Source organism: Perca fluviatilis, chromosome 4 (assembly GCF_010015445.1).
Source record: "Perca fluviatilis chromosome 4, GENO_Pfluv_1.0, whole genome shotgun sequence".
NCBI classification, from domain to species: Eukaryota; Metazoa; Chordata; class Actinopteri; order Perciformes; family Percidae; genus Perca; species Perca fluviatilis.
The window spans coordinates 21,343,840-21,369,756 of NC_053115.1; the positions used below are offsets into that span (position 1 = coordinate 21,343,840).

Sequence of the window (25,917 nt, forward strand, 5' to 3'; positions counted from 1 at the left end):
GAATTCCACATCAACCACTATTTTCGCAGCAGTACAAAGCTCACAGATGTAAACAGAAATAATAAAGAAGCATTTTATTCCAGTTGTTTGGTTACCATACTTACAGAAGAGACAAAAGTGATTAACAATAGCTTAGAATAGTCAGACTTATGAGTTTAATCTAAATTTTGAGAATAAAATCAGGACAATTGTGACTTAACTTTTTATTTTTTTTATCTCTGCTTCACATTGCACTTGTTGAAATGTGCATATCATTACACCGAAAATGTTGTACATGTTAGGAGTTCAGACAAATAGGACATGGTGGAGTAAGGAAAAAAAAAATAATAATTGCACAAACGCATGCATGCATCAACACAAACAAACCATTAAGACCTGTAGTTTGTCCGTAGGCTCTTCTAGATTAAACTGTGCAGTTGTAGGTTCCAGGTTTCTACAGTAACAGTAAATCGTTTCCATATCAGAAGCCACAGTAACATCTGGGTGCAGGTTTCCCACTTTCAAAGGAACAAAGCTGGTTTCAGTATTAACTGTACTGCATGTATCACAGTCTCCAGTAAACGGACAGGGAGATGAAAGGAGTTGTCAACTGTGTTTTTGTAATTTCACAATGTATCTGAAGCTAACTGAATGAGCGAGCAGATGCAGTTAGTCAATGACTTTGCCAAAGGACTCTGCAAACCCATTACATGTGCTGATGGTGAGACGGTGGGAGGGATTGAACCTGGGACCATTCAGTTAGACTTTTCTAGACAAACAAAGTCCCTTAATACAAATGCAGGGTGATTTGTGTGTCTGAGGGAATTGAACTGACTCCAAACACTAAATGAAAGTGACTGATTACACATCATGAAGTTATAGGAACAGGTACGTTCTCCCTTGAATAAAACAGCTTTATACACACACAATGCGGAAATTTAACGTCAACTTTCTAAAGGTAACAGTGAAAAACAGACATTCACTGAATATTTTAGCAGTAAATCAGATTATCTGGTTTATTTTTTATTTTTTTTACTTTATAACTGCTTTATTCTGCAGGTCCATCCCTCTGGTTGATCTTGAATCCAAATGGAGACTATTTTAAGGCTTTTCTTTCAGCTGAAGTTTTTTCTTTTCTGAAGTTTTTATAATATGCTTGGTTTTGATTACTTATGTTTTGTCAGTGTCTACTGTTCCCTGCAAAGCCCTTGTCCACTGTAAATGTGAGGTTCCTTAAAAAAAGACTAAACCAGGCAGAAATGGAAGGATCGGAGTGTTTCGTCCTTCGGAGGCACAGGGTTTGTTCCTCCAGTCCTTCAGATGCTCTCATCATCGCTCATATCCCAAATCTAATGAGAAAAACACACAATAGAAAAAGAACACAAAAGTCATTATTTTGTCTACAAAAGGATGTCTACATAGCTCGACTAAATACTCTTAAAGGGGCACTATGCAGTTTTGGCCATTTCTTTTCGCTTTTCGCTCGCAGGTTTCTCTATAGAGCTCCCCATACAGCTTCGGAATAGATAGTTGGCAGCTCCGATGTTTACTTGTGTCTGACTTCTCGCTCGGTCAGTCTGCCGTTTCCTCTTTCTCGGTTTCTCTGACAATGCTTTCCTAGCTTTCTGCTTCGTTTTTGCCGGCTCAGCCATGACAATAGTGTGAAAAACTCCATCGCTACCTTGTTAGCCGGTTCCTGAATGGGTGTATGTGTGCAGTGCCGTGAAGCAATTCGTTACATTGCGAGACCTGATATCACGCGATGCTTCCCGATGCTGAGGCCGGTGGCTCACCGGCCGAAAGTTGCAAGGGTGGTTTTTCCACTCATAGGCATTAGAGGGGAGCGAGACGACCACCATTCAACCCGAAAAAAGTCATATAACCATTCCAATGAGGCCGAAGCTGTTCAGTTAAGGTAAATTAGGCTTAAAAAAAACTGCATAGTTCCTCTTTAACTCAAGGTCCAATTACTAGTTGTTTTTTTTGTGGGGCTTTTGCAGCCTTTCCATTGAGTTTGCTCAGTGAGATGCAATTGAAAACTCTAGAAAAAGTTGGCAAGTGGACTTTAAAAGGTGCCCTGTGTAATGTAAACAAACAAAAGTGATATATTAATTGTGTCCTTGAGCTCTAACATCCTCATAAAACATCTGCAAAGTTGATTTAAAAAAAAAAAATACTTTGCATGCAAACGAGCACTGGATCCATTTGCTAGCTTGCAGTCTTCTTCACTACTTATTTGCATGTTGCCACCACGAACTATCCATCAGTGTAATAGCTTGAAACTGGCGGCAGAAATGAGCATTTCGTCATGTGCATCTCCATATGCAGTACAAAGAAAATAAGCACCCACTCGGAAAAATACAGGTCCATAGCGCTAGTTGAAAAAATCCCAAGGGAACCTTTCATATTATTTTGTCAGACTACAATTACAACTTCAAGTTGTTTTGACATAATTTACTAGACTTGAAGATACATGTAAACATACACTGAGTAACCACAATGATACAGTACAAACCCCAGTATATTGTAATACAATCCAATATAAAGCAATAAGGGCTCTGATCGGGGCTAGCCACTGATTTAGGTTAAAGTGTTCGAACCACAGAGGCTGCACTGATTTACTACACCTCTACTTACAGGCATGAATCTTTGATTCAATTTAAAAAACAGGAGATGGCAGATAAACAGGGTGAACAGACAGACTTCCTTCTGAACAGGTGAATGGTAAATTGGCTACATGCACTAATCGCATAGTAATAATTACCCACAATGAGTGCTAAGTAGTTTCTTACTAGGAAGTGACAGCAGTGTGACACACACACACACACACACACACACACACACACACACACACACACACACACACACACACACACACACACACACACACACACACACACACACACACACACACACCTCCTTTTCACTACTGTGTCAGTAAACAACAGTGGCCTTCTCATGGCAGCAGATTCTTCACATTCTCTCTCTGTAAGACGTAATTCACATACCTCTAACACTGTCTGGAATGTTACACACGCAACATGGTTCTGAGCGCCACCACACACACACACACACACACACACACACACACACACACACACACACACACACACACACACACACACACACACACACACACACACACACACACACACACACAGTTTGACACATGCATGCTGCATTCCTTTGAATGTGCAACTCAGTGAGAAAACCTGTGTCTTAAAGAAACCGAGAAAAAGGGTTTTTCTTTTTGACAGAATAAAATCTGAAATGAATTATCAAAATAGTTGCTGATTCATTTCCAGTTAATGGATTAATTAACTAATTGGTCAGGTCCATAGCACTACTTGTTTCAGCTCTACACCAAAGTGATGATTACACACGCAAATGCATAAATCAGAATGAAAATCAAATTAAGATACACACATATACGAATACTATATACTGATAGGTTTCCAAAACTACTTTTGTTAACACTTTATTTTTGGGGTCTGTAAGAGGTTTTCTAGTCAGTGTACAGCAGTCAGTTGAACATGGAAAAACGTGTCTAAATTATCCAATAATAAATGAATGAATATTTAGGTTTCCATGGGCCCATTCATACAGGGCCATTTTCTAAAATTAGCACTAAATGAGTTTTTCCTGGAGACTTCAGAGGAAATTGTCAGTAAATAATGATTTTGCCAACACTTTGTGCCTCTGTTTGTGAAGATGGGCGAGAGTTCAGAGAAGAGACTATAACGATACACATCATTAAAGTGCATGCTGTGTGTTGAGGCCCCACAGTAAATTAAAATGTAGTCTGCTCAAAGTACAGCACGTCTTCAACCGCACACATCAAGAGCTCTCAGTTATTTATACTGTGGATCCAGATTTGGCAGGTTCATGCGAAACAATCAATGTTAACACATCAATTCACTATAAACAGTACAAACCTCACTATATTTCAGCCTCATTAAAACAGAGATAAACCCATTTTAAATTCTGAAAATGTCAAGAGATTGTGCCCTGGGATGATGCATTAAGACAAAACCTCTTTCACAAAAAAAGGCAACAAGCACTTAACTCCTCACGGACGCGTCTGGGCTGAACCCGGTCTTTGAATTGGAAGGGAAAAAGGTGCAAGTACTCTGAACCAGCAGCTGCACTGCATGTGGTTTTTATATTAGACTACAATACATCCCATGTGGAATCTTTCTGTGGAAATATGTAAATTCACAAGCAACATACACCAAAAGGTGCCTATTTGCCTAGCATGGACCTTTCCAAAGTTGAAAAAATTTGCCTTCTGAAACTTCTAAAGCTGCATCATGCTTGTTTAAAATAAGTACAAAAAGACGGTGTGTGGTTTAGGTGTAACATGCTGTAACAATTTTTTTCATCCGTTTGTTATTTGGATTCCATTTTAACGGGGGCGTTTTTGGAACCGTTTTCGTTTTGGCTTTGTTATGGTCGGAAGCTTACATGTATGTCCATCGGCGTTCACCCATGTGGCCAAGTCATTTGTGCCAGGACTGTCTAGGAGCGAACTCTGCAAAAAGTTGTCTAACCTGTTCTGCAGCATGCTAACCTGAACAGTCTACTGAGTACAGGCTGAAACTGTTGTTTTGGGTTATTGTTTTCATTATTGTAACTTCAGCAGGCCTTTTTCAGAGAGTAGTTGGAGAGTTGCAGGGCAGTGTGAAGAATGAGGGACAAATTCATATCAAAGCTGGACATTCGTCATTTCTGCTCTACTGCTGCTGGGGAGCGAGCATCAAAAGGACAGCAAGCAAAGAGCTCTTTGAAACAGAGTGACACTGGAGCCCCTCTCTGGACGGCTGCCATGCTGCACTGATGGTGTGTGTGTGTGTGTGTGTGTGTGTGTGTGTGTGTGTGTGTGTGTGTGTGTGTGTGTGTATGTATGTCTGTGTTTTGAGAAATCCTTTGTGCAAAATGAAAGAGAGAGGGGGAGGGAAAAGAGGTGACCTTATGTAACATGAATAGCTCCAGCAAACTGAAGCCAAAAACTTTACTACACTCTTTCAAGCACGACTGAGTACTTGGGATGTTTCTCAACCATTTAGCTTTGTTGCTGCAATGCATAAGCAGATTTCTGGAAATCCCAGATCATAATATATTACTTCTCGGGAGCTTATTGCAATCAGTAACTTCTTTTGTTATTATTTGTTTTATTCTATTCTTGGTCCCATTTTGTTATGTACTGTACATACTGTGATAATTCAAGAGAGTTAATGTTCCATGTATTGGCTCGACAAAACCCTAAAATATTCTGGTGAAGTATAGAGGACTGTCACTTTGGGCTCTAGGAAAATAACCTAGGCATGTTTCACTATATTAAAAAGTAAACATTATTGACAAAATAAGCAAAACAAAATAATTAAACTGTTAGTTTCTCACACACACACACACACACACACACACACACACACACACACACACACACACACACACACACACACACACACACACACACACACACACACACACACACACACACACACACACACACACACAATGACAGCATCTCAAAGGGATTTAACTTTGAAGCAGTCTTATCGCTTCAGGACCTTGAATCACTGCAGGTTAAAAAGAGGATTGCTGGATGTTTTATAAAGTCCTAGAGTAAGCTGCATGTAATCATTGTGTGAATGTGTTTGTAATCAGTTGGGCTCCGGCTGATATGACAACTATAATCTAGGCTAGTTGTTGAAACAAGGCTGGGATCTGATCAGATAGAGGAGGTTTTAGCTGGAAGCTGAGGCCGGTGCAGTCCGCCAACTCTCTGCTGCTGCTGATTATTGTTCCCCCCCACAAATACAACACAAGCCTCAGCATGAGAGTCTTTAGTCATATTTATCATTCGGCAGGCCTGGGTCAAAGCACTGCTTCTGTAAAAGTAACGCCAGAGCAACAACATTTATTTGCTGTCTGGCATAACAGCTTATCAACAAACAACTTTTCCGGTGATTTCAATGACATGACCACTTTCAGGCAGATGGCTCTGAATTGAGATTCAAAATACGGAGCCTACTTACAGGAATACATCCTAAGTGTGGGTTTGGGTGGCCACAGCGGGAATCAAACCTCTAAAGCCATTCAATTAGACAGCGCTACACAACCACTGATGGGCTTTGATATTAAACACACATCTGTTTTACATATTAGAACTGACACCAAAGCACAAAGAGCAAAGTCAAGCTTTCATCATGGAGACTGGCTCCATCTGATGTGCAATTAGTGGACCACACAGAGTGACGTGGTTTATGGCTGCTGGATACAACTGTGACCGTGTGCTGCTGGTTGAGGAAGAAAAGGAAGAATCCAGTCTAACTACATTTCTGTTCCATTCTCGTGATTTTGGTTAGTTGATGCCAGTTTTTACAAAGCTTAAGAGACTATGTGGAGGACTGTGATTGATCTCTGTCACCCCTCTGCTCACTGGAGAGATGGGGCAACTGAAACATATTTTCAGACCATAGGGGTGTGAGTCTTCACTGGTCTCAGGATTCGATTACGATTATCCTGTCAACGATTCAAATCGATTCGATTTCGAAAAGGCACTTCCTGAATGTAGCGGAGTCCGAACACAGCAGACAACAAAAAGGCAAAACCAAAACAAGCAGCGACCGGAAAATCAACAAGTAACATCAGTAGGCAACAGTCGATTATGGTCTGTCCCTGCATCGATGGAGAATCGTCTTGGTCCGCATCGCGACGCATCGATTAATTTCAACACCCCTAACCATACTGGCTCCATCTTTTGTTGTTTATAAATGTTTGTTTTTTTCAGACATTTATGGAAAGAGCCACAATGCTTGGGTAAAATTTGGCACGCGCTGCTTAGCGGTGAGTTGAAAAGAACAATACTATGAAGAAGAGTGTTTTCAGTTCTCACAGGCTGCATCACTGATACATTTCTGAACTTTGAAGTCTTAATTAACGACCATTGTACCCCAAGGGAAACTCACAGTTATCATGAATGAAAATGGAGAATGTATTGTTGGGAGGGAGTGTTGGTCTGATTATTATGGTGGGTGTATAATTTTTTATCTGTATCTAGCTTACAAGAAAACAATCTAATCAACAAACTTCAAATTCAGATTATTCTTGTTTTTGTTTTTTAAATACATTTATTTACTGCTTTTAATAAAGAAAACAAGATGCACATTTAATCTCTCTTTCTTTGTATTTAACCTCGAGCTACTGGGGCCTTTACAGTTATGTGATAGCATTCACTTCAGACTTGTGTCGTGTTGAAAATCTTACATAGGTCTGACAATGCGATTTCCAAATTAAAATCTTCCATCACAATTATGGTACTTTATGAGCTGCATGTCTGAAAATGGCTTTATTCAGCACTACGGTGATTTAAAACTCACACAGAGGTAAAGGCTCAAACAGTCACAAGTCCAGAAAAGATTGATTGTTCATATCCTAAATTGGAGTTTTGGCAGATAGTTGTTCATATTCAGTATTAATACTTGTGTTCAAGACTCTAGAAATAATGCATGCAAATCATGATTAAAAAATGCCAATTGTAATCGGGTGTCACAAGGATTAGTTAGTTTCACGTCACAGCTTTACTGTCTGATCCCAAACTGTGTTAACTCATTCTTTCCGATCTACAAATTAAAGCTGATGAATCTATCAGCATGTAGGACCACCGGCACTGGGCAATTACTTCAAACTTCATAAGGGGTGTCAGCTATGGAAATTCTTGTTTCCTCAACAAATGATCTAACATCTGTTGGCTAGGGGCATGCGTTTGAGGATTTATGTAAATGAGGGGGGAAGGGGGTACTTCCCCTTTTATCCCCTGTCATAAGGCCCCCTGAGGGCAGGTTTTACACCCACAAGGCGGGAGGACGACCCACACAGCTACAATTCAAGATGAACTTGTTCAGAAGTGAACACAAGAAGAAGATACACTAGTTTTTAAATGTTTCTGCTCAGAGCAGTTTGGTGGTTGCCAAACCATTTAACACTCCAGATCTCATGTCCCTTTAAATCACTGACCATACAACTTTGGATAAATACACATACACATGAATCTCACACTCACAGTTTAACTGTGGGTTCAGGGTGGTTGATGTAAATTTATAGTGTAATTCGGGTGTAGCCTTTCTGAGGATTCAGTATGGCAAGTATTCAGCTGTGAACGGCAGCACTTTGAAGTAGAAAAGACGTGATAAGGTCTAGCATCACCTGAGGGGAGTCTGAGGGAACAAGCTTTATCTGGTTTAGCTGGAAGCTGAGCCTTTATAAAGAAGAAAGAAACACTCCCATTATTATGGTTTATTTAATCCTAACGTTGGGTTGGATTCAAACCATGTAGTGGTGTGTGAAAATAAAGTAGACAAAAAAGGGAGGGATTGAGTTTTACCTACTGAATGCGAGCTGGGGATTACAGGGGTCCCTTCACTTGAAGTTGGATTTATTGAGAATCTTGTCACCTTTGTCATTTTCATGTGACAGACAATCTTTCTACAGTTTCCCTTTATTGTGTCTTCTCTTAGGCTTTCTATAGGGAGCAATTTTAATAATTTCGGTTTGTGACCAAATACCTGCAAACTAATAACATTCAACTTCAGCTGTATTTTTGTGTTTGGTGCTAGTTAGCAAATGTGAGCATGCTAACTTTAAGCTAAACTAAGATAGTAAACATTATACCTGCTAAAATCAGACAGCTGCAGCTGATTCAGAACACTACTGCTTGAGTCCCCACTAAGACCAAGAAAGTGGATCACATCACTCCAGTACTCAAGTCTTTACACTGGCTTCCTGTGCCTCAAAGAATTGATTTCAAAATACTTTCGTTGGTTTATAAATCACTAAACGGTTTAGAGACAAAATACATTTCTGATCTGCTGCTTCACTACGACCCACCCAGACCTCTCAGGTCGTCTGGGACAGGTCTACTTGTTGTCCCCAGAGTCAGAACTAAACAGGGGGAAGCAGCATTCAGTTTTTAAGCTCCACATATCTGGAACAAAATCCCAGAAAACTGCAGGTCCGCCGCAACTCTCAGTTCTTTTAAATCAAAGCTAAAGACCTCTCTTTTTGATGTTGCCTTTCTTTAAATAACTGTTCATTTGTTATACTGAAGTTGCATTGATGACACTGTATGACACTTGATAACTGCTCTTCATGTTTAATTTCTTATACTGCACTGTAACTTTTATTTCCTTATTTTATATCTCAGTTCTTTAATTTCTTATACTGCACTGTCAATTTTATTCTTGTCTTTTAATGTTTTAATTTGTTTTTTTAATCGTTTTCTAACTGCTCTTTAATGTTTTATGTAAAGCACTTTCAATTGCCCTGTTGCTGAAATGTGCTATACAAATAAAGCTGCCTTGCCTTGCCTAAACATCAACATGCTAATGTTAGCGTTTAGCTTAAAACATAGCTGTGCTTAAGTACAGCCTCAATAGGTTGCTAGCATGGCTGTAGACTCCTAATCTTGTTTGACTATACTGGATGGCAACATACATTCCCTTTGTGGTGTTCTGTTTATTGCTCAGAATATGTGCAAGGCAGCAGGGCAGAGCTGCCGGAGATATAACCCATCCTGGATGGAGGTGCAGCATGTTGTCTGGAGTAATGTAGGAGGCCTGTCAGGGTTACTGTATTTGGCTACAGAAAACTGCATATCTCAGTGGTCCTTTTTTTTAAATCCCAACGTGTGCAAATGCTAGCTGTGTTGGGCCAAGCAGATTTACTAATTTATAAAATATGTTGGCCTCCTCCACGTGCTCTAGTGCTGCCATCTCTACTGATCTCTTAAAATATTTCATCATGTGTGAGATGGATCATTCATTATTTTTAAGATGTACATTATTCTATTAATAATCTAAAGTGCATGTCTTGCATGAGGCTGTGCTGTAGTCTAGTAGTAATTCAAGAAGGGGATATACTGTTAGTTTGTATCCAATAGGCATCCATGCGTGTAAAGGCTTTAATGCTGCTGTTCATGCATTAAAACTGACACTGATCTTAAGCCAATAGCTGTATCAGGATGCTACAATAACGGTTAAGTAAACATGGTAAGATAATCAGCCATCTTTAGAAAATGAGAATCGTAACATTCTGGGTCATTTTAAAATGAGGGAAGAGTCTTGGTGGGTTGCACAACAGGTAGGCAACAAGTCTATCTAAATTATCAGCAGCCTTCCATTTCTGATCTATTATGGCTCTTGCACAATTTGGAGTTTCTGTAAATCTAAATGGTTAAATAAATATTCAGACTTAATTTTGTTCTGGGAAGACACTGTGCTATGTTCCCATAAAAAGATCAAGTAGGATTAGTGTTAAACTCTATTTTGTCTTCTCTTCCAGTAACATACTTAAATAAGACACACACACATACACATGCACATGCACAGCAAATACACAGACGCTGATGAGTGCATATGCATACCCACTTTAAGCAGAGAAAATGACCTCATGCGGCCCAATGTAACTCCAACTGCTGCTGTAGCACGTTGCCTTCCAAACTACATTCCTGAATTCCCCTCAGATATTCCTGCACAATGTGGCGGGAATCTGCAGCGTGGTGGTTTCACCGGCAGAGAGGCAATTTAAAGTAGGGTGAAAAGGTAAAAGGTCAAATCGCTTATACAGTAAGGAAAATAAGAGAGGCTGTGACCTGAGTCTCTGGGTCTCTTAGTTACGAGTGCCTAGCAGTGAAGGTGAGAAGACAGTCAGAGAATACAATACTAAAACAAATCCTGTGGCCCCTGTATGGAGGCATCAACATTTGTTGTTTCTCCACTCTCTCCCTTTAATTTGTCACTTGTCTGTCTTTATCTTGCAAAAATAAGCACATATCATTCATAAATTTAGAGTATAAAAGCAATCTGTAAAAACATGTTGGCGTCTGCAGTCTGACAGCAGGATACTATGGGTCGCATTTAGAGAGGGTTGCTTGGTGGGGAAAGTTTGCCATATTCAGACTTGTCCTGTGCAGGCACTTGACTTGGTTTCTGGGTGGTGCATTCAGATGACTGAAATCAGCCGCACCCAGTCTGCGCCTTCGAGGTTCGCCAGGGTTGTCTTAAATTGAGTATTTTGAAAAATAAGCTGTAAATGTGTCTAGCTAATTTCTTGACAATGAACATATGCCTTTAATCCCAAACAAATCAGGCAATAGAATAGGCAGACAAATAAAGCAGATGCTAATATTGAGGTTAAAATATGTAGTTTACTGCAGTGCTAAACGAGTATCAAAGTAAAGTAAGGGGCATGGTACAGTAAGAAAAAAAAATAATACAGGATACAATTAAAATAAGATGTAAAGATGCACATTTCTCTAACAAAGCACATCAATGGTGGTTCAACCAGCTTTATTGCAACCCTTTGCAATGTGCTGCATGTGAGAATTGATGTTATGCAGTCCTAACATACACGTTGCTTATTAGTGATGGGAGTCCAGAATAGAGCACGACCAAACTGATATAACTTTATTTGTGCCAATTTCAATGCATTTTCTCACAGAAGCAGATCGTACCAAACACCCAGAGGTGATTGTCTGGCACATCGTCTGGTGATCGTTTGTTTTTAAAGAAAATCCCAACCAAGACACCAATTTAACTTTTCACCTAGTGTTTGTGATGACTACCGAAACAACTGCTATTAAAACAAACGTGTGGTTTATTTCATTTCACTTTCTCATCTTTAATATGACTAATCTGTAAAATATAAATATACAAAAGTCACACATGTCAGAGCCCATGTGAGGAGGGCCGTCATGTTCTTTGTATGCTGCTTTTTCAATCCTTAATTTTCTGCTCATTACCACTTCAGGCTATCCAAAGCCACCCAACAGTAAAAACATACTACTGAAGCACTCTAAAGCTCCTAATGCCTAATGTTTAATAAAGTAATGTCTCCAGGCAGCGTATACAATTCCACACAATACACAGAGCCTTGGCTAATATTGCTTGGCAGTAAAAACACTCATTTGATAAAGTAGTTCCAGATGCTTCAGTGGATACAACATGTTGGGACTGTGTGATCTAGATTTGAAGCTGTAGGTGTGTCTGATTTGGAGGTAGTTTATCTAAAAACTGGGAACAGACCTTAAAAGTGTTTAAGTCTAGACATCCCACACATGACAACTATTTCCACCAACATACACAGATTTGAAAGTATTGACAGTCAGAAAGGGGCACATGTACGTTTAAGCAACAGTTCGAAATTTTGGGAAATACTCTTAGGAAATAAGACTCCGTCCATCTTGGTCCAATTAGTTATGACAGCCAAAACATAACTACAATATTATTGGTTTAACAAGTGTAATGTGTGGCCTCGCCTGAAGGGCAGTGTCTCATTTTCTCTGCAGTCAAACTACTATACGATGTTCCTTTTCCTGCCAAAAAACATTGTAATCTGAGTTCAACAACTCATGGCCTCAATAACTCAACCCTCTACATAACACAGCAGCATGTCGCACCACACAAGCCATTCCTTGGGTTGAGGAAAACTAAGCGAGCCAAATCTAAACTTTTTCCACATTGAATGTCTCCCTCGTACTACAATATGTCTGGACTGAGATCACACAGATTTAGGTAGCTTTTTTCCCCTCCTGTGTTTTAAATTATCATGTTGTGCTCTTCCATTTCCTGCAGCGATCCTCTGTGTCCTCTTGTGTGTCCCTTTTGTTCCAGGCCTACAGCTCTCAGGGGGAAACACTATGGACAGGCCACAGGCTGGATACGTCCATGTGTGTGTGCGTATGCGAGTGTGTAAATGTTCTATTCCCCTGAGACTTGAGAAAGGAAGAGGAAAAGGAGATGGGTGGAAACAGGAAGAGGATGGTCACCTACTAACCTAACCTAACCTCCCTTCTCAGCAGCACATGTCCGGTCCACTGGGTTTGATACAAAACTGACCCATACACTCACATTTAACACTAAATGTACCATGACTTCCTATGAATCATAAAAAATGTCCATTAATCTGACGTCGGACAGGTGTCAGGGGAGATTTCCAAAACTATTGGACAATCTGACAAGCAGTTCTGATGGAGTTTACTGGCCCCTTAAGGTGGAATATAACTACAGAAAAGATTAGGACTGAAAAGGCCATTTAAACTTTAAAGGATAAGGCTGGCAAACTCAACAATTCATTCATTAGCCCCTCAATACATTCCAACATCCCTAACCTGTCTCTGGCTCTCAGCCTCAAGCCCATTGGTTCCTACTGAAGATGTACATCTTTAAGAACATGTTGCAAACATACGTCTCAAAAAAGGCTCAGTAATGTCCTTAAACAGCTATTATTATTGTTGGTTTGGTTTTGTTTGTTTCGGAATAATTAGTCAGCAGTTCATTATTTTTGAAACCTAATTACCTACCACATACTAGGTATTTATTTTGTGCTGTAAAATGAAGTACTACCACTGTGGTTCAGCTGTGGGCCAAATTTTCATTAAATGTGACTCATCATCAGCTATAAGGGTACGACCACAGATTTTTATTTTGTGATGTGACAGCAATGTGCTTCATGGTATGATACAGCCACATACTGTATTGTGCTGACCTGACACTAAATAGTGCATTAAAAAAGTTAGTTCTTTAATTTAAGTCCAACTATTTAAAATTAGGTGTCAGCGGGCAGGTAAGAGAGTGAGATAAGGGAGAGGGTGATTGACAAAAGAGTGGGGCGATAAATCCTGAGACGGGCAAAAGGTTGAAGGTAGGCGTAGCGAACAGGGACAACAGAGGGAAAGTAAAGGAGAGCATGGCTGGGAGTGAAAGTGGTTTGACAAAAGAGATGGTTTAGAGGCGCACTGGTGGGAACAGAGTTAGTTTGTAGGTCCCAGCTGAGGTCACATCCCCCGGCTGTGTTTTCATAAACTCCTGAGTCTCAGGGTAATCAAACAAAGCACCGGCACTCGTAACACTCAACCTAGATAGCAAACCTTGGAACCAAACCTCATTAAACTAAAACACCAAACCAGGAAGTGATGCAGCATCCTTTTCTCTTTTCCTCGCTCTTCCCATTTCCTAATAAAGGGCGGACGATCACTCCTCTTCCCCACTTTTAGGGAACTTTACTCAGACTCGGCTACCACCACCACCACCACCACCTCCCCTTTCAGCCGAGTCACAAGGCCAGCTACAACAACAAATGGAGTCTCTCTCGGCTGGGTGTGGTGGCCTGCAGAGCAACAGCTGGATCCTGTTGTTTCTCATGGGACACAGACTGACTGCTCGCCCTCTTTTTCAGGACAGGACTCCTGGGGTCCCTTGGGGTACTTCATTTTTGAATAAAATATTTAGCCTTTTTTTTTGCTCTCTTAGGATTGTTGTCCTTTCTAGGCACAACTCTTATCTGCCTTTCTCTGAACTGTTCACTGATTTTCTCAGAATGAATCCCTCACTTTTCAGGTACTGCTCTTAAAAGGGTCTTTGGCAAACAACTGACATATCCCCTCACTCCTAGCTCCTCTTCTCTCTGGGATTTTCTCTTGTTCTACTTCTCTGTTCTTTCTCTCAGTTAATCCGTCTGTCCCCATCTCCCTCTTCCTTTCTCCCACTGTATCTCCTCCTGGGCCCCATTTCCCTCTGACACATTTCCTGTATACTAGGGGAGGTTATCAACACATTTTCTGAGTCATACAAGTGCTTCGTAACACAATACAAAGTTTCTCATACTTATTAAACAACTACAACATTAACAACACACACACACACATTGCTTGGATTCATTTTCCAAATTACACGTAGTAGGATACTATAAAATTTTATCATTTATAATTATTTATCACAATTGCTGTAAAATATAAAATAAGTCCTTAACAGCTTGAAGCCTTCATTGAGCTCAGTTGTCTGGTGAGGCATTAGTGTGTGTTTGCAACCAGTATAAACTCTACCTAATGAACCGTTTTGAACGTGCAACTAACCAAATGGCAATAACAGATCAACTTCAGAGGCTGTGTGTGTGTGTGTGTGTGTGTGTGTGTGTGTGTGTGTGTGTGTGTGTGTGTGTGTGTGTGTGTGTGTTGCCAGTTCAGACCTGCCCTGAGTTTAATTAGAACTGTGAGTCAAAGCCAACTCATGTGTGGTCAGAGGAGCTATCAAACACCAGTAGGGCCCCAAGGGCACAAACACACGCACAAGCACACGCACACACACACACACACGCACACACGTAACAAACAACCTTCAAGAGAATAAAAATTATGAAATCAAAACAGCGTTTTTCACTTTGTTTCTCGGTTGTTTCAAAAATCTAATTTCTCAAAAGGGATTGACAGCAAATAACATTCAAATGAATCAATCTTTACGAAGCAACAGCCCTGAAACACACATTTAACACTTCAGAAATGGTAACTGTGACAGCTCATTTTGGAAAATGAAATCCCTGTTCAGTAGTTGATTGAACAAACCAAAACTATTTTCAACACAACACAAAAAGCATTCAGCCATCAGCTCTTGGACTTCACACTGGCAATACTGGGAACCATGAGGCTCAACAGGCTACACACAGATGTTCCTGAATAGTCAATAATAATAATAATAATAATAATAATAATAATAATAGTTGTTTTTATTTATTTTTTAGCTTAACTGAAGTGCGTCATTACAGCAATTTTGTTTTCACGTGAAAATTAGGTCAGGGGGAATGATGCCAGTCACAGACATGTGTGTTCATTAGAAAAAGTGAAAAAGAGGCCACAAACACACACATGTACCCGTGCCATATCTGTTTGTGTGTGTGTGTGTGTGTGTGTGTGTGTGTGTGTGTGTGTGTGTGTGTGTGTGTGTGTGTGTGTGTGTGTGTGGGTGTGTGTGTGATTATCTGAACCAGAGGCTTGATGCTATCACCGTATTCTATGTGCTGGACGGAACAGCATCAGGGGGAAAAGATAAGAACTGGCATTGTGGCCAGATGTACATAGATGTGTGCATGAGTGTGAGTGTATGTGCATGAGTGTGAGTGTGTGTGTGTGTGTGTGTTTCTTTTTCAGGCCAGAGCTCCAGGGCAGATTACCTGTGACCAGCCAGGCAGATGAGAATCAGGAATAAACAGTCCTGCTCTCATTCTAGGACTCATAAAAATATGCTCAATGGTGTTTTTTGCCCCCAACTGCTCCTTCCAGGCAGCGCTGCGACCGCTGCCTTCAAGGCACCTAACCCTAACCTTAACCCAAACCTAACCATAACTAGTGCCTCCCAACGGTGCCTTCCAGGCAGCGCTGCCTGGAAGGCACTGTTGGGGGCAAAAAACACTGATAAACTAAAAATACTTTGACCAACTTTAAATGTGTATGCACATACACGCTTGTGCTTATTTAACCATTATTATAATTATTACTATAAAAGTAATTTTAAGATGAAATAGCTGTAATAATTTGTCTTAGGCAGCCAAAACTAGTTAAGAGTGGGATGCCATTATGTTACTTTATATTTAGACTTCATATTTAGGCTGCTGAGTGGGCCTTCACTTATTATATGTGTTCAGCTGACACACACAGTCTTAAATAAAGTACATCAAGTGAATGTTACCTTGCAAAGTGCATGCCACAATAGCACATTAACAGGACACATTGTGTGTTTCACATTCTGATAACGTTGACTTCCTGAGATTTCAATGAAATGATTTATCAACTACCCCAGCAGTATACAGAGGGATACAGGTGCCACACTTGAGCTCCACGATAAAGTCAGTCAGGTAAACATCCTTTAAATGCTCTCTATCTTTGCAAGTGTAAATTCTACCTTTCATCATTTACCTGGGGATGAAAAAGAAAAAGATTGTCAGCATGATAACTTCCCAGAGTTGTAAAACTATTTCTCAATCTGGGCTCCCTGGATCACATTTGAAACTTTTACCTGAAACAACATGCTCTCATCAATGAGTTCTTGCATTTTGTTTTAACACAATGTTGTAATCTATGTTGTGAGAAATATGTTGCTAGGCAATTCACACAAATAGTGAATGATGCTTTTTTTCAGAATTTCAATGTCATGCCAACAACAAGTAAATGGTAGACAACAAACATAACTAGAAGGGCACGCAGACTTTCACCAAGACCATGCCTTATCTCGCAAGTTAACGAAAGTGTATCTGCCCCGTAATTCAGATCTGCTCCAAAATGTTATGGCTTCTTCTTTGGTGCATGCTACACCCACCCATTACGTTTCATGAAAATCAGGCCAGTAGTTTTTCTGTAATCCTGCTGACAAAAACTAAAGATAAACAAAACAAATGAACGAACTAAAATGAAAACATAACCTCCTTGGCGGAAGGAATTTGAAGTAAAATAAAAAATTGTAGATGGTCTCCGACATGGGTCGAGTCGTTCAAAAGGGCTTTTTTGTAAACAAGGTAAACATTTGAAGACACCAACAAAATGGGAAAAAAAACACTGGCAAAAATGCGGTTATAGAAAGCCTTAAAATAAAAGGTGGAGACATACAGGTACAGTACATAAAATGTTGATCTTTTATATCAAATGTTGATCTTTTGATCTTTTATATCATAATGTCAATTAAAGACTGCTTTTCCATATTGAGCTGCATACTTTAGATGATAAGCCTCAGTAGCTCTGTAGCAAAACAATCCCTATTGTGTGTGAACAATAGGGACCAACAGACTCAAGAACTCCTTTGTCCCTCATGCCATCATACTGTACATCTCCTCACTCGGGGGGAGGAGGAAATAGGGTAAAGAGGACAGAACACTGTGCAATAAATTATTAATAATCTACTCACATACATACCTGGACACTAACTGCTCTTAACTGCTAATTTATGCTAAATGTCATTTATTTATTAACTGTTTATTGTTATTCTTATACTGTATTTTTTCTATCCTTTTTTCTATTTAAAGAGTGTTTTGTAAGATGCTAAATTCTGCTGCTGGAAATCTAATTTCCTTGCGGGAGTCACAAAAACAATGATCTTTTTTTTTTTTAACAACAACAACAACAACAACAACCTGTTTCACAGCCTGAATATTAAACTCTTCTTCTGGGGGAATTTCTGAGTCTCAGAGTCAGCAAATCTGCCATATTCTGCTTTGAATGTCAGGTAATTTCAGTTAAAAAAACACTGTCATGTGTTTTTGGTTTGGTGCACAACTAGGAGGGCCAAAATGTATTGTGAACCCAAACTGATATACGGGCCAGATCTAAATCTGCAAGGGGCCGGATTTGGCCCGTGGGCCTTGAGTTTGACATGTGTGGCCTAGATCAAACGAAGGAGGTACCACATGAAACCACCTTGAAATGAAAAAGCACATCCCACCGAACCCAGACTCATGTGAGCAGTGGGGCTCCAGCAGACATCCATATCTGCATATGAGAGGTCATCCCCTGGATGCCCCTGTGCTCAAATATTGGTACTCTTTTCGTTTGATCAAAAGGCTCTGGGCTGCCAGACTATCAGTCCAAATTACGCACAATAAGCAGTTTGAACGCACTGATTTCTAAGTGTTAGTAGGCTCAGTGAAACTGAGTCCAGCGCGAGGGTGACCCCACCCACGTATCTGCTGCGCCACGCATGGATGAAATAATGAAATAGTAAATAGGACTACAGTAACAGAAATACTGTATGTGCAGAATCAAGACAGTCAAGACGGCCCAGTGTTTGGTGGACCGAGTCGGGTCATGTCACTTCCTACACCTTGTTCACTTAATAGCCTACAAATCATCCATGGGATCAATTAGGCATCACATGAGTTTGCCCACCCAACACAGCGTTTGTTCCTGGGGAGATGGATCCATGCGTCCCGCCTCCTTAGATTAGAATTCGCCACGTCACAGAGCCAGAAAAGACTTTGCGGACGGCCCGCACTTTCTCACGTCTGCTCAAAAGTTTGCGTCGTTATTTTTTATAAATCACACCGTGTGCGGGAAAACCAGCGTACGCAAGCTTTTCGTACGTATGCAACGTTTATACATGAGGCCCCTGGTCATTTATATGTGACTGGTATTTTGCTATTAACACTGCTAGACTCAGATTACCTCAGCTCCAGAAACGGAAAAGGGGTGGGGGTGATGACAGAGCTGGCCCACCTGACCAAAGTTCTGGATGAGTATCAGCCCTGACACAGAATGTGTGTTATTTAACAGATGATTTGTCCTCTCTGATGTCCATGAGCAATTTAGACTTTTTATGATTCTCATGGTGAATGAATGGAGTTAAATAGGCCTATTGTAAACCTTAATTGAAAAACAGCTTGGTATAAAAGATCCAGTGTCTGTTTTATGATTTCAAGATCTAATTAAAAAGAATAAATTATGCAAGTAAGTAATACTAGGACTGCTTGGACTGTAATAAAATTATACTTTCAGCAAAAATAATTTGGATATGTTATATAGGATAAAATCACTTCTGTAACAGGTTTTTCTGTGTTTTCATCTTGATTGCCAAATTTGTACTAACTCCTTCTATTTAAAATGTTTTCAATTCAGTTTGTATGGGTTTGTCTCACTCTGGCATCAGTCCACCAGGGCAGCCTTTGTGTACATGTAGTTTTTGGCCAGACGCTGCACTGCACTGATAGCTCATGAAGAAATGTGCTCTAAGAGGGTTGAAAAGATGTAGACAAAGCTGAGAAATAAAAAAATATATATTATTATCTACTATGGCTGCTATTATGCACTATATAGTAAATACAGAATCACATACATGCCAACCTTGGGAGTCCCAAACATTTCACATAATATTTCTCAACAACAAGATATATGCAGAATAATTTGTAACCTAGGAGGACACAATGCAAAGTCAGTTGAAATCTGAAGTTGGGACAGTTGTCAGGTAAATAATTATTCACAAATATAGCTACCCAGGAATGTACTACCAAAATATATTCACATCTACTGTATAAGGGAGAAAAACCTTCAAACACTCAGGAGAGGGTTAGGGAGGTCAGCAAGAAAGGTTATACGTCAAGCCACGGACTGACATAAAGCTGCTGAATTTAGCCTGTAAAGAACTAGGAAGATTTAGACCAACTATATGGGACTATATATATATATATATATATATATATATATATATATATATATATATATAGTACTGAACATGTATGTGCATGCGTGTGTGAGAAAGACAGCGATCAAGAGGGAGACAGGAACTATGTACAGAAATGAAGCATAGGAGGTGTCTGTACATAGCTGACATGCATCCCTGCAAGTAGAGCACACATTTATAATTAGCAGTGCAATAGATGTCAAACAGACATAGCTGGGATACATACCGGACATAAATACACACATGCTTAGTACCAGTCATACATGGTGACATACGTGTGTCTGTGTGCACTTTATGTTTGTCATTAATATATATATAAATAAATAAAACATGCAGGATGAATGTGAGAAGAAACAGGCAAATTATACAGTACTTACTATATAAATGTAATTAATTATTAGTATTTTTACATATCGGTATGGAATGTCAACATATTTTCCTAATAATTCCCTTGTAGGTTTCCTGGAAGGACTGTAAGCTTATCTGCATACATATTTCACATTTCTGTAAGTGAAAGAAATAATGAATTTCTCTGAAAATCAACGACTGCTTACAAACTCAACACAACTAACTTTCTTAGATCGTTATCTCCATTTCATTTATAATAATTAGTACAATATTATAGTTCTTCACAGAAAAATAGACATGTAAAAAACTGCCCATTTTTGTGTGCTAAATTGAATGTGTGAATGTTTTACTACTTTACCCAAGAAATGGTGCAGAGATTATAACTCCTTCTTGACATCTTTCTGCTTGAAACGAGATGTTGTTACTGAGAGGGAATTCATTTAAGAATTGAAAAGCACAAAGACTTCAGAGTGACATTGGCCTTCACTTTGCCATCAACCCCATTTATAGAGCAAGGGAGCCAGACGCAAAGGAGGCATGTCTATATCGCATGCATGTGTAATGCAAAAACTGAATGTTTGACGCTGTAGCAGTGGAACGACAAGCTAAAGAAATAGAAATAAAAGCATCTTCCCTATGTTTTGTATAAAAAGGGTTGTTGAAGCAGTTTTCATGTCAGTCCTGGAGTGCGGTAATGTGATTTATAGACACACATCCTCTTCAACACTTAAATCTCTGGATACAGTCTATCACTTCGCCTTGAGATTCATAACCGGTCATGTTTATGGTACACATCATTGTATTTTATATGAAAGTGTTGGGTGGTCTTCTCTCCAAGAGAGACATGATACTCATTGGTATCTCTTTATCTAAAAGGCTCTTGTTGGAAAACTGCCATCTTACCTTACAGAACTTCTCTGTTACTCAGAGGGACATTATCAGACTCGCTCTGCTGACTGGCTTTTGCTTCATGTTCCACGAGCTCAGTCCGAACTTGGAAAAACTGCTTTTAACTTTAGTGCCCCTGACTCCTGGAACAAATTACAGCACTTTCTTAAAATAAACTCACTCGTGCCATTTGGACAATTTTTAAATCTGGTTTTAAACTTGCAAACTTCTACTTGTACTTGCTTTACACAAGGGTACTTTCTTTTGTATCCATATTATCCTAATTTATTTTTCGAATTATATTTATCAATTTTTCAATTCAAAAAGTTTTATTGTCTTTTTATCTTTCTTATGAAGGTGTATTCTTTTCTGTGTTGTTGTTTTGTTGTTGTCTTTGTAATTACGATTGTCATTGTAAATGAGGGTTGCCCCTCAATGATCTTTCAAGTTTAAATAAAGGTTGAATCAATAATGATGGTGGCAATGTCGCAAAAATTATACTTCAGACTTGGGCAGCAGCTAAAAATTATTTAAATTCTGGCTTCATTGTTTAATCATCTCTAAAACGTCATAAAATAGTGAATAAAGCAGCCAATGTGACATTATATTTCTTGTTTTATTCAAACAATATGGTATTGGTATGGTATTCATTAATTGAATTATAAAATGGAGAATTTGTGAGTGAACATTAGGCATTTTGCCTTGATAAATGACCTAAACAATTATCAACATTTTTGTTCAACTAACTGATTAATTAACTTTTGCGTGCAGTTTTTCCAATTCATGTGACTGCTGTTAGTTTTAGGGACAAAGGACAAAGTTGTAGTTTGGGGTGGGGTGGCTGGATCACAATCTGTCATCACATTTTGTGTAATAGAATCTCTTTATACTCTCTCTCGAATGTAAGATAGCAAAGAAGAAAAGGGTGGGACTTTGATATAAACTGACATAAAACTGGATGTTTAGGAAACATAACACAAAAAAAATGTGATTTAATCGGAGCTTGAAATAAATGGAGAAAAAAGGGAAATTATAACATACAACAATTCAAGGACAATGGTTGACAAAGGTTAATTGCACATGATTTGGAATGAATACAATTTTTTTAAATGTCTCTCCTTCCCCATTTTCTCTCTCTCTCGGTCTCACAGGAGGGTGCAGTGTGCTAATGAAAAAGCAGACTTTCCCCGAGTCCATCTGGTAATAATTGTAGCATGTAGCAACCGTAGCTGTGTTTGGATAAAGCTCTGACATACATGGGGCCCTCTGATGCTCAAGTGTGTGTGTGTGTGTATGTGTGTGTGTGTGTGTGGGGTTGAGAAAGAGAGAGAGGGAAAGAGGAGGAAAAGAGCATACAGTATGACTGTGTGTGTGTGTGTGTGTGTGTGTGTGTGTGTGTGTGTGTGTGTGTGTGTGTGTGTGTGTGTGTGTATACATGCTTGTGTGTAGTGTGTTTCCCAAGCTGCTGGGTGATGAGCCAACATAACTAAATCAACTTTATCATCAGCACACTCTTTTACGTAGAGAAGCACAGACCAGAACAGGGTCAAGCGTGGGTGGTTGGGTAACGCATTAGCATGACTCAAGGTGATGATGATTAGTGGCATCTGATGACGCACAGATTGCTATCGAACAGACAAACACACAGATCTGGAGTAACAGAGGTGTCTATATGTTACTAAACGCTGCCTCTGCGTACTGGAATCAGGCCCAAAAGAGGACCGTGTAAAGACCAGGATTTTTACCAAGAGGTTATCTTAAAAATGTTACTTGGAAGTCCAGTATGGTTCAAACTTTGGGCATCATCTTGTAAAACCAAAAGACTTAGCTAGTAATTGGCAGAGAAATTGCCCATGTATACGATTCTCCGAACTGTAAATGTGTCTTGTTGAACTGTTCTTGAGCAAGACACAGATCTCATGTGAAGCCCTGGTGTGGAGTATCAGCTCCAAAACTAATTGGGGGCCCCAGACTCCAAGGAGTCCTGGACCTGGAAACTTCCAGGAAGGTCTCATATTATTAAGTAGGGATTGAGGTAATTTTACAATGATTTCATTTCAAAATACGACAGTGAGATGATCATGTTGTAAAAACAAAGGTTACACCCTCAACAGTGTTACTGCATAAATAAAACTATATTAAAACACAATATAAACCTCCTCTGTGTTAACCAGTTCTGTACTGAATCCTACAGGACCTCCATTTGTGTCAACTACATAAGGGGTTTTGGTCATAAAACTGTTAGGAAAACATTATACTAAATAATAAAATGCTGAGTTTGACAGCAATTTTACAATTTCATGTTAATAACTTGTCATTTTATTTAAATAAAATGTCACAAGATCAAACCAAATAAGGAAAGTAGTGTGACAAGTGACACATTATTCTCAAAGTTCAATGCAAACGTTTTTATCTTGTGACTTACTGGCAGCGCAGTTGGAGTAGGTGGAAGGGAGTGGAACATGATCTCTGCAGAAAGACCCTTTGTGCTGAGAGGGTCACGCATCCTCTGTATGGGGCGTTCACATTTAGTCCAGTTACTGTGTGCAGGAACACATACACGCTAGCAAATGGCATCCATTACTGAAAATGAGGATAGGAATATATAATATGAAGAATGACCAATGATCGTGGGCTTCCTCTGATATCACATGAGTATACAAGTGTGGTGGCACTGAGAAGATACAGTAACCACACACATTTTTTTCAATTTTACTAATCCAATGTCCAATGTATGGTTTAATCTGAGTTACTTAATAGCATGGCATGCTATAATAATAATAATAATAATAATAATAATAATAATAATAATAATACATCTTATTTGTATAGCACCTTTCAGGAAACTGCAGAGCCACTAAATAGTATTTTACATTAAATAATACAAAATAAATACAGTTAGGCCAAAAGTTTGGACACACCTTCTCATTCAACGCATTTTCTTTATTTTCATGACTATTTACATTGTAGATTCTCACTGAAGGCATCAAAACTATGAATGAACACATATGGAATTATGTACTTAAGAAAAAAGTGTGAAATAACTGAAAACATGTCTTATATTTTAGATTCCTCAAAGTAGCCACCCTTTGCTTTTTTGATAGCGCTGCAAACCCTTGGTGTTCTCTCAATGAGCTTCATGAGGTAGTCACCTGAAATGGTTTTCCCTTCACAGGTGTGCCTTGTCAGGGTTAATTAGTGGAGTTTTTTTCCCTTATTAATGGGGTTGGGACCATCAGTTGTGTTGTGCAGAAGTCAGGTTGATACACAGCCGACAGCCCTATTGGACAACTGTTAGAATTCATATTATGGCAAGAACCAATCAGCTAAGTAAAGAGAAACGAGTGGCCATCATTACTTTAACAAATGAAGGTCAGTCAGTCCGGAAAATTGCGAAAACTTTGAATGTGTCCCCAAGTGCAGTCGCAAAAACCATCAAGCGCTACAACGAAACTGGCTCACATGAGGAAAGGAAGACCAAGCGTAACCCACTGCTAAGGAGAGGCAACAAGCAGAAGATATTTGTTTGGGCCAAGAAACCATCATTTATTTTTCAACAGGACAATGACCCCAAACACACCTCCAGGCTGTGTAAGGGCTATTTGACCAAGGAGAGTGATGGAGTGCTGCGCCAGATGACCTGGCCTCCACAGTCACCGGACCTGAACCCAATCGAGATGGTTTGGGGTGAGCTGGACCGCAGAGTGAAGGCAAAAGGGCCAACAAGTGTTAAGCATCTCTGGGAACTCCTTCAAGACTGTTGGAAAACCATTTCAGGTGACTACCTCTTGAAGCTCATCAAGAGAATGTCAAGAGTGTACAAAGCAGTAATCAGAGCAAAGGGTGGCTACTTTGAAGAAAATAGAATACAAGACATGTTTTCAGTTATTTCACACTTTTTTGTTAAGTACATTATTCCACATGTGTTCATTCATAGTTTTGATGCCTTCAGTGAGAATCTACAATGTAAATAGTCATGAAAATAAAGAAAATGCGTTGAATGAGAAGGTGTGTCCAAACTTTTGGCCTGTACTGTATATACATAAAAGATTATAATCTAACATTCCCCTCACTACAATTACTAAATGATTCAATAGCTACCACCTAACTAGACTCCTCCACTACAGCATCAAATTTGTATTGAAGCAAATGCACCACGGGATTATTATGTGTAGGTTTGGTCCGTGTACTTTTTCGTTCATTCGATTTTCATTTCATAAACAGACTTAAAAAACAAAAAACGAATGGTTATTTGATTTTCGTTTTAAAATACAGCAATTGAAATTGGAATACAATGCGTTTTTTCCTTTTCATGGTCAAATGGGGATGGGAGAAATTAAAAAATATGCTGTGATTTTCATTTTCTATTTCATATAACAAAAATAAAATCACTCGGAAATAGAAATAAAAAAAGCCTTGTTTTTTTTTATATTCAGAGACCGGATGTTGTCATTTCCAAGGCAACAGCGCCAGCATAGCCTACCAGTGTTGCTTTTAGCCCAGGCTAAAATTACTTTGGAAACCTGTGCTCTTGATAATGCTTGGGGGGGGGATTTTATTTCATAATGCCACATGTATTTATTACCCTCTCTCCCTGCCTCCCTCTGACTCTCTGTCTCTACCCGCCGCAGACAACTTCGCCCCAATCGAACCAGCTGAGGAAACAGACTTTCAGTTCACGGCTGTAACGTTACCGTTACGCCACCGTTAA

General features: G+C 39.4%; 1 protein-coding gene across 2 annotated transcripts in view; it reads right to left on the reverse strand.

Moving 5' to 3' along the window:
- Positions 1 to 188: 188 nt before the first annotated feature.
- The window catches only part of atg7 (ATG7 autophagy related 7 homolog (S. cerevisiae)), a 69,584-nt gene continuing 43,855 nt past the window's right edge, over positions 189 to 25,917 (reverse strand). For both annotated transcript variants that reach the window (XM_039796862.1, XM_039796863.1), the window contains exon 19: positions 189 to 1,328. In XM_039796862.1, coding sequence (XP_039652796.1) covers positions 1,296 to 1,328 — 33 coding nt within the window. In that variant the 3' untranslated portion in view covers positions 189 to 1,295. The remainder of the gene's footprint in view (positions 1,329 to 25,917) is intronic.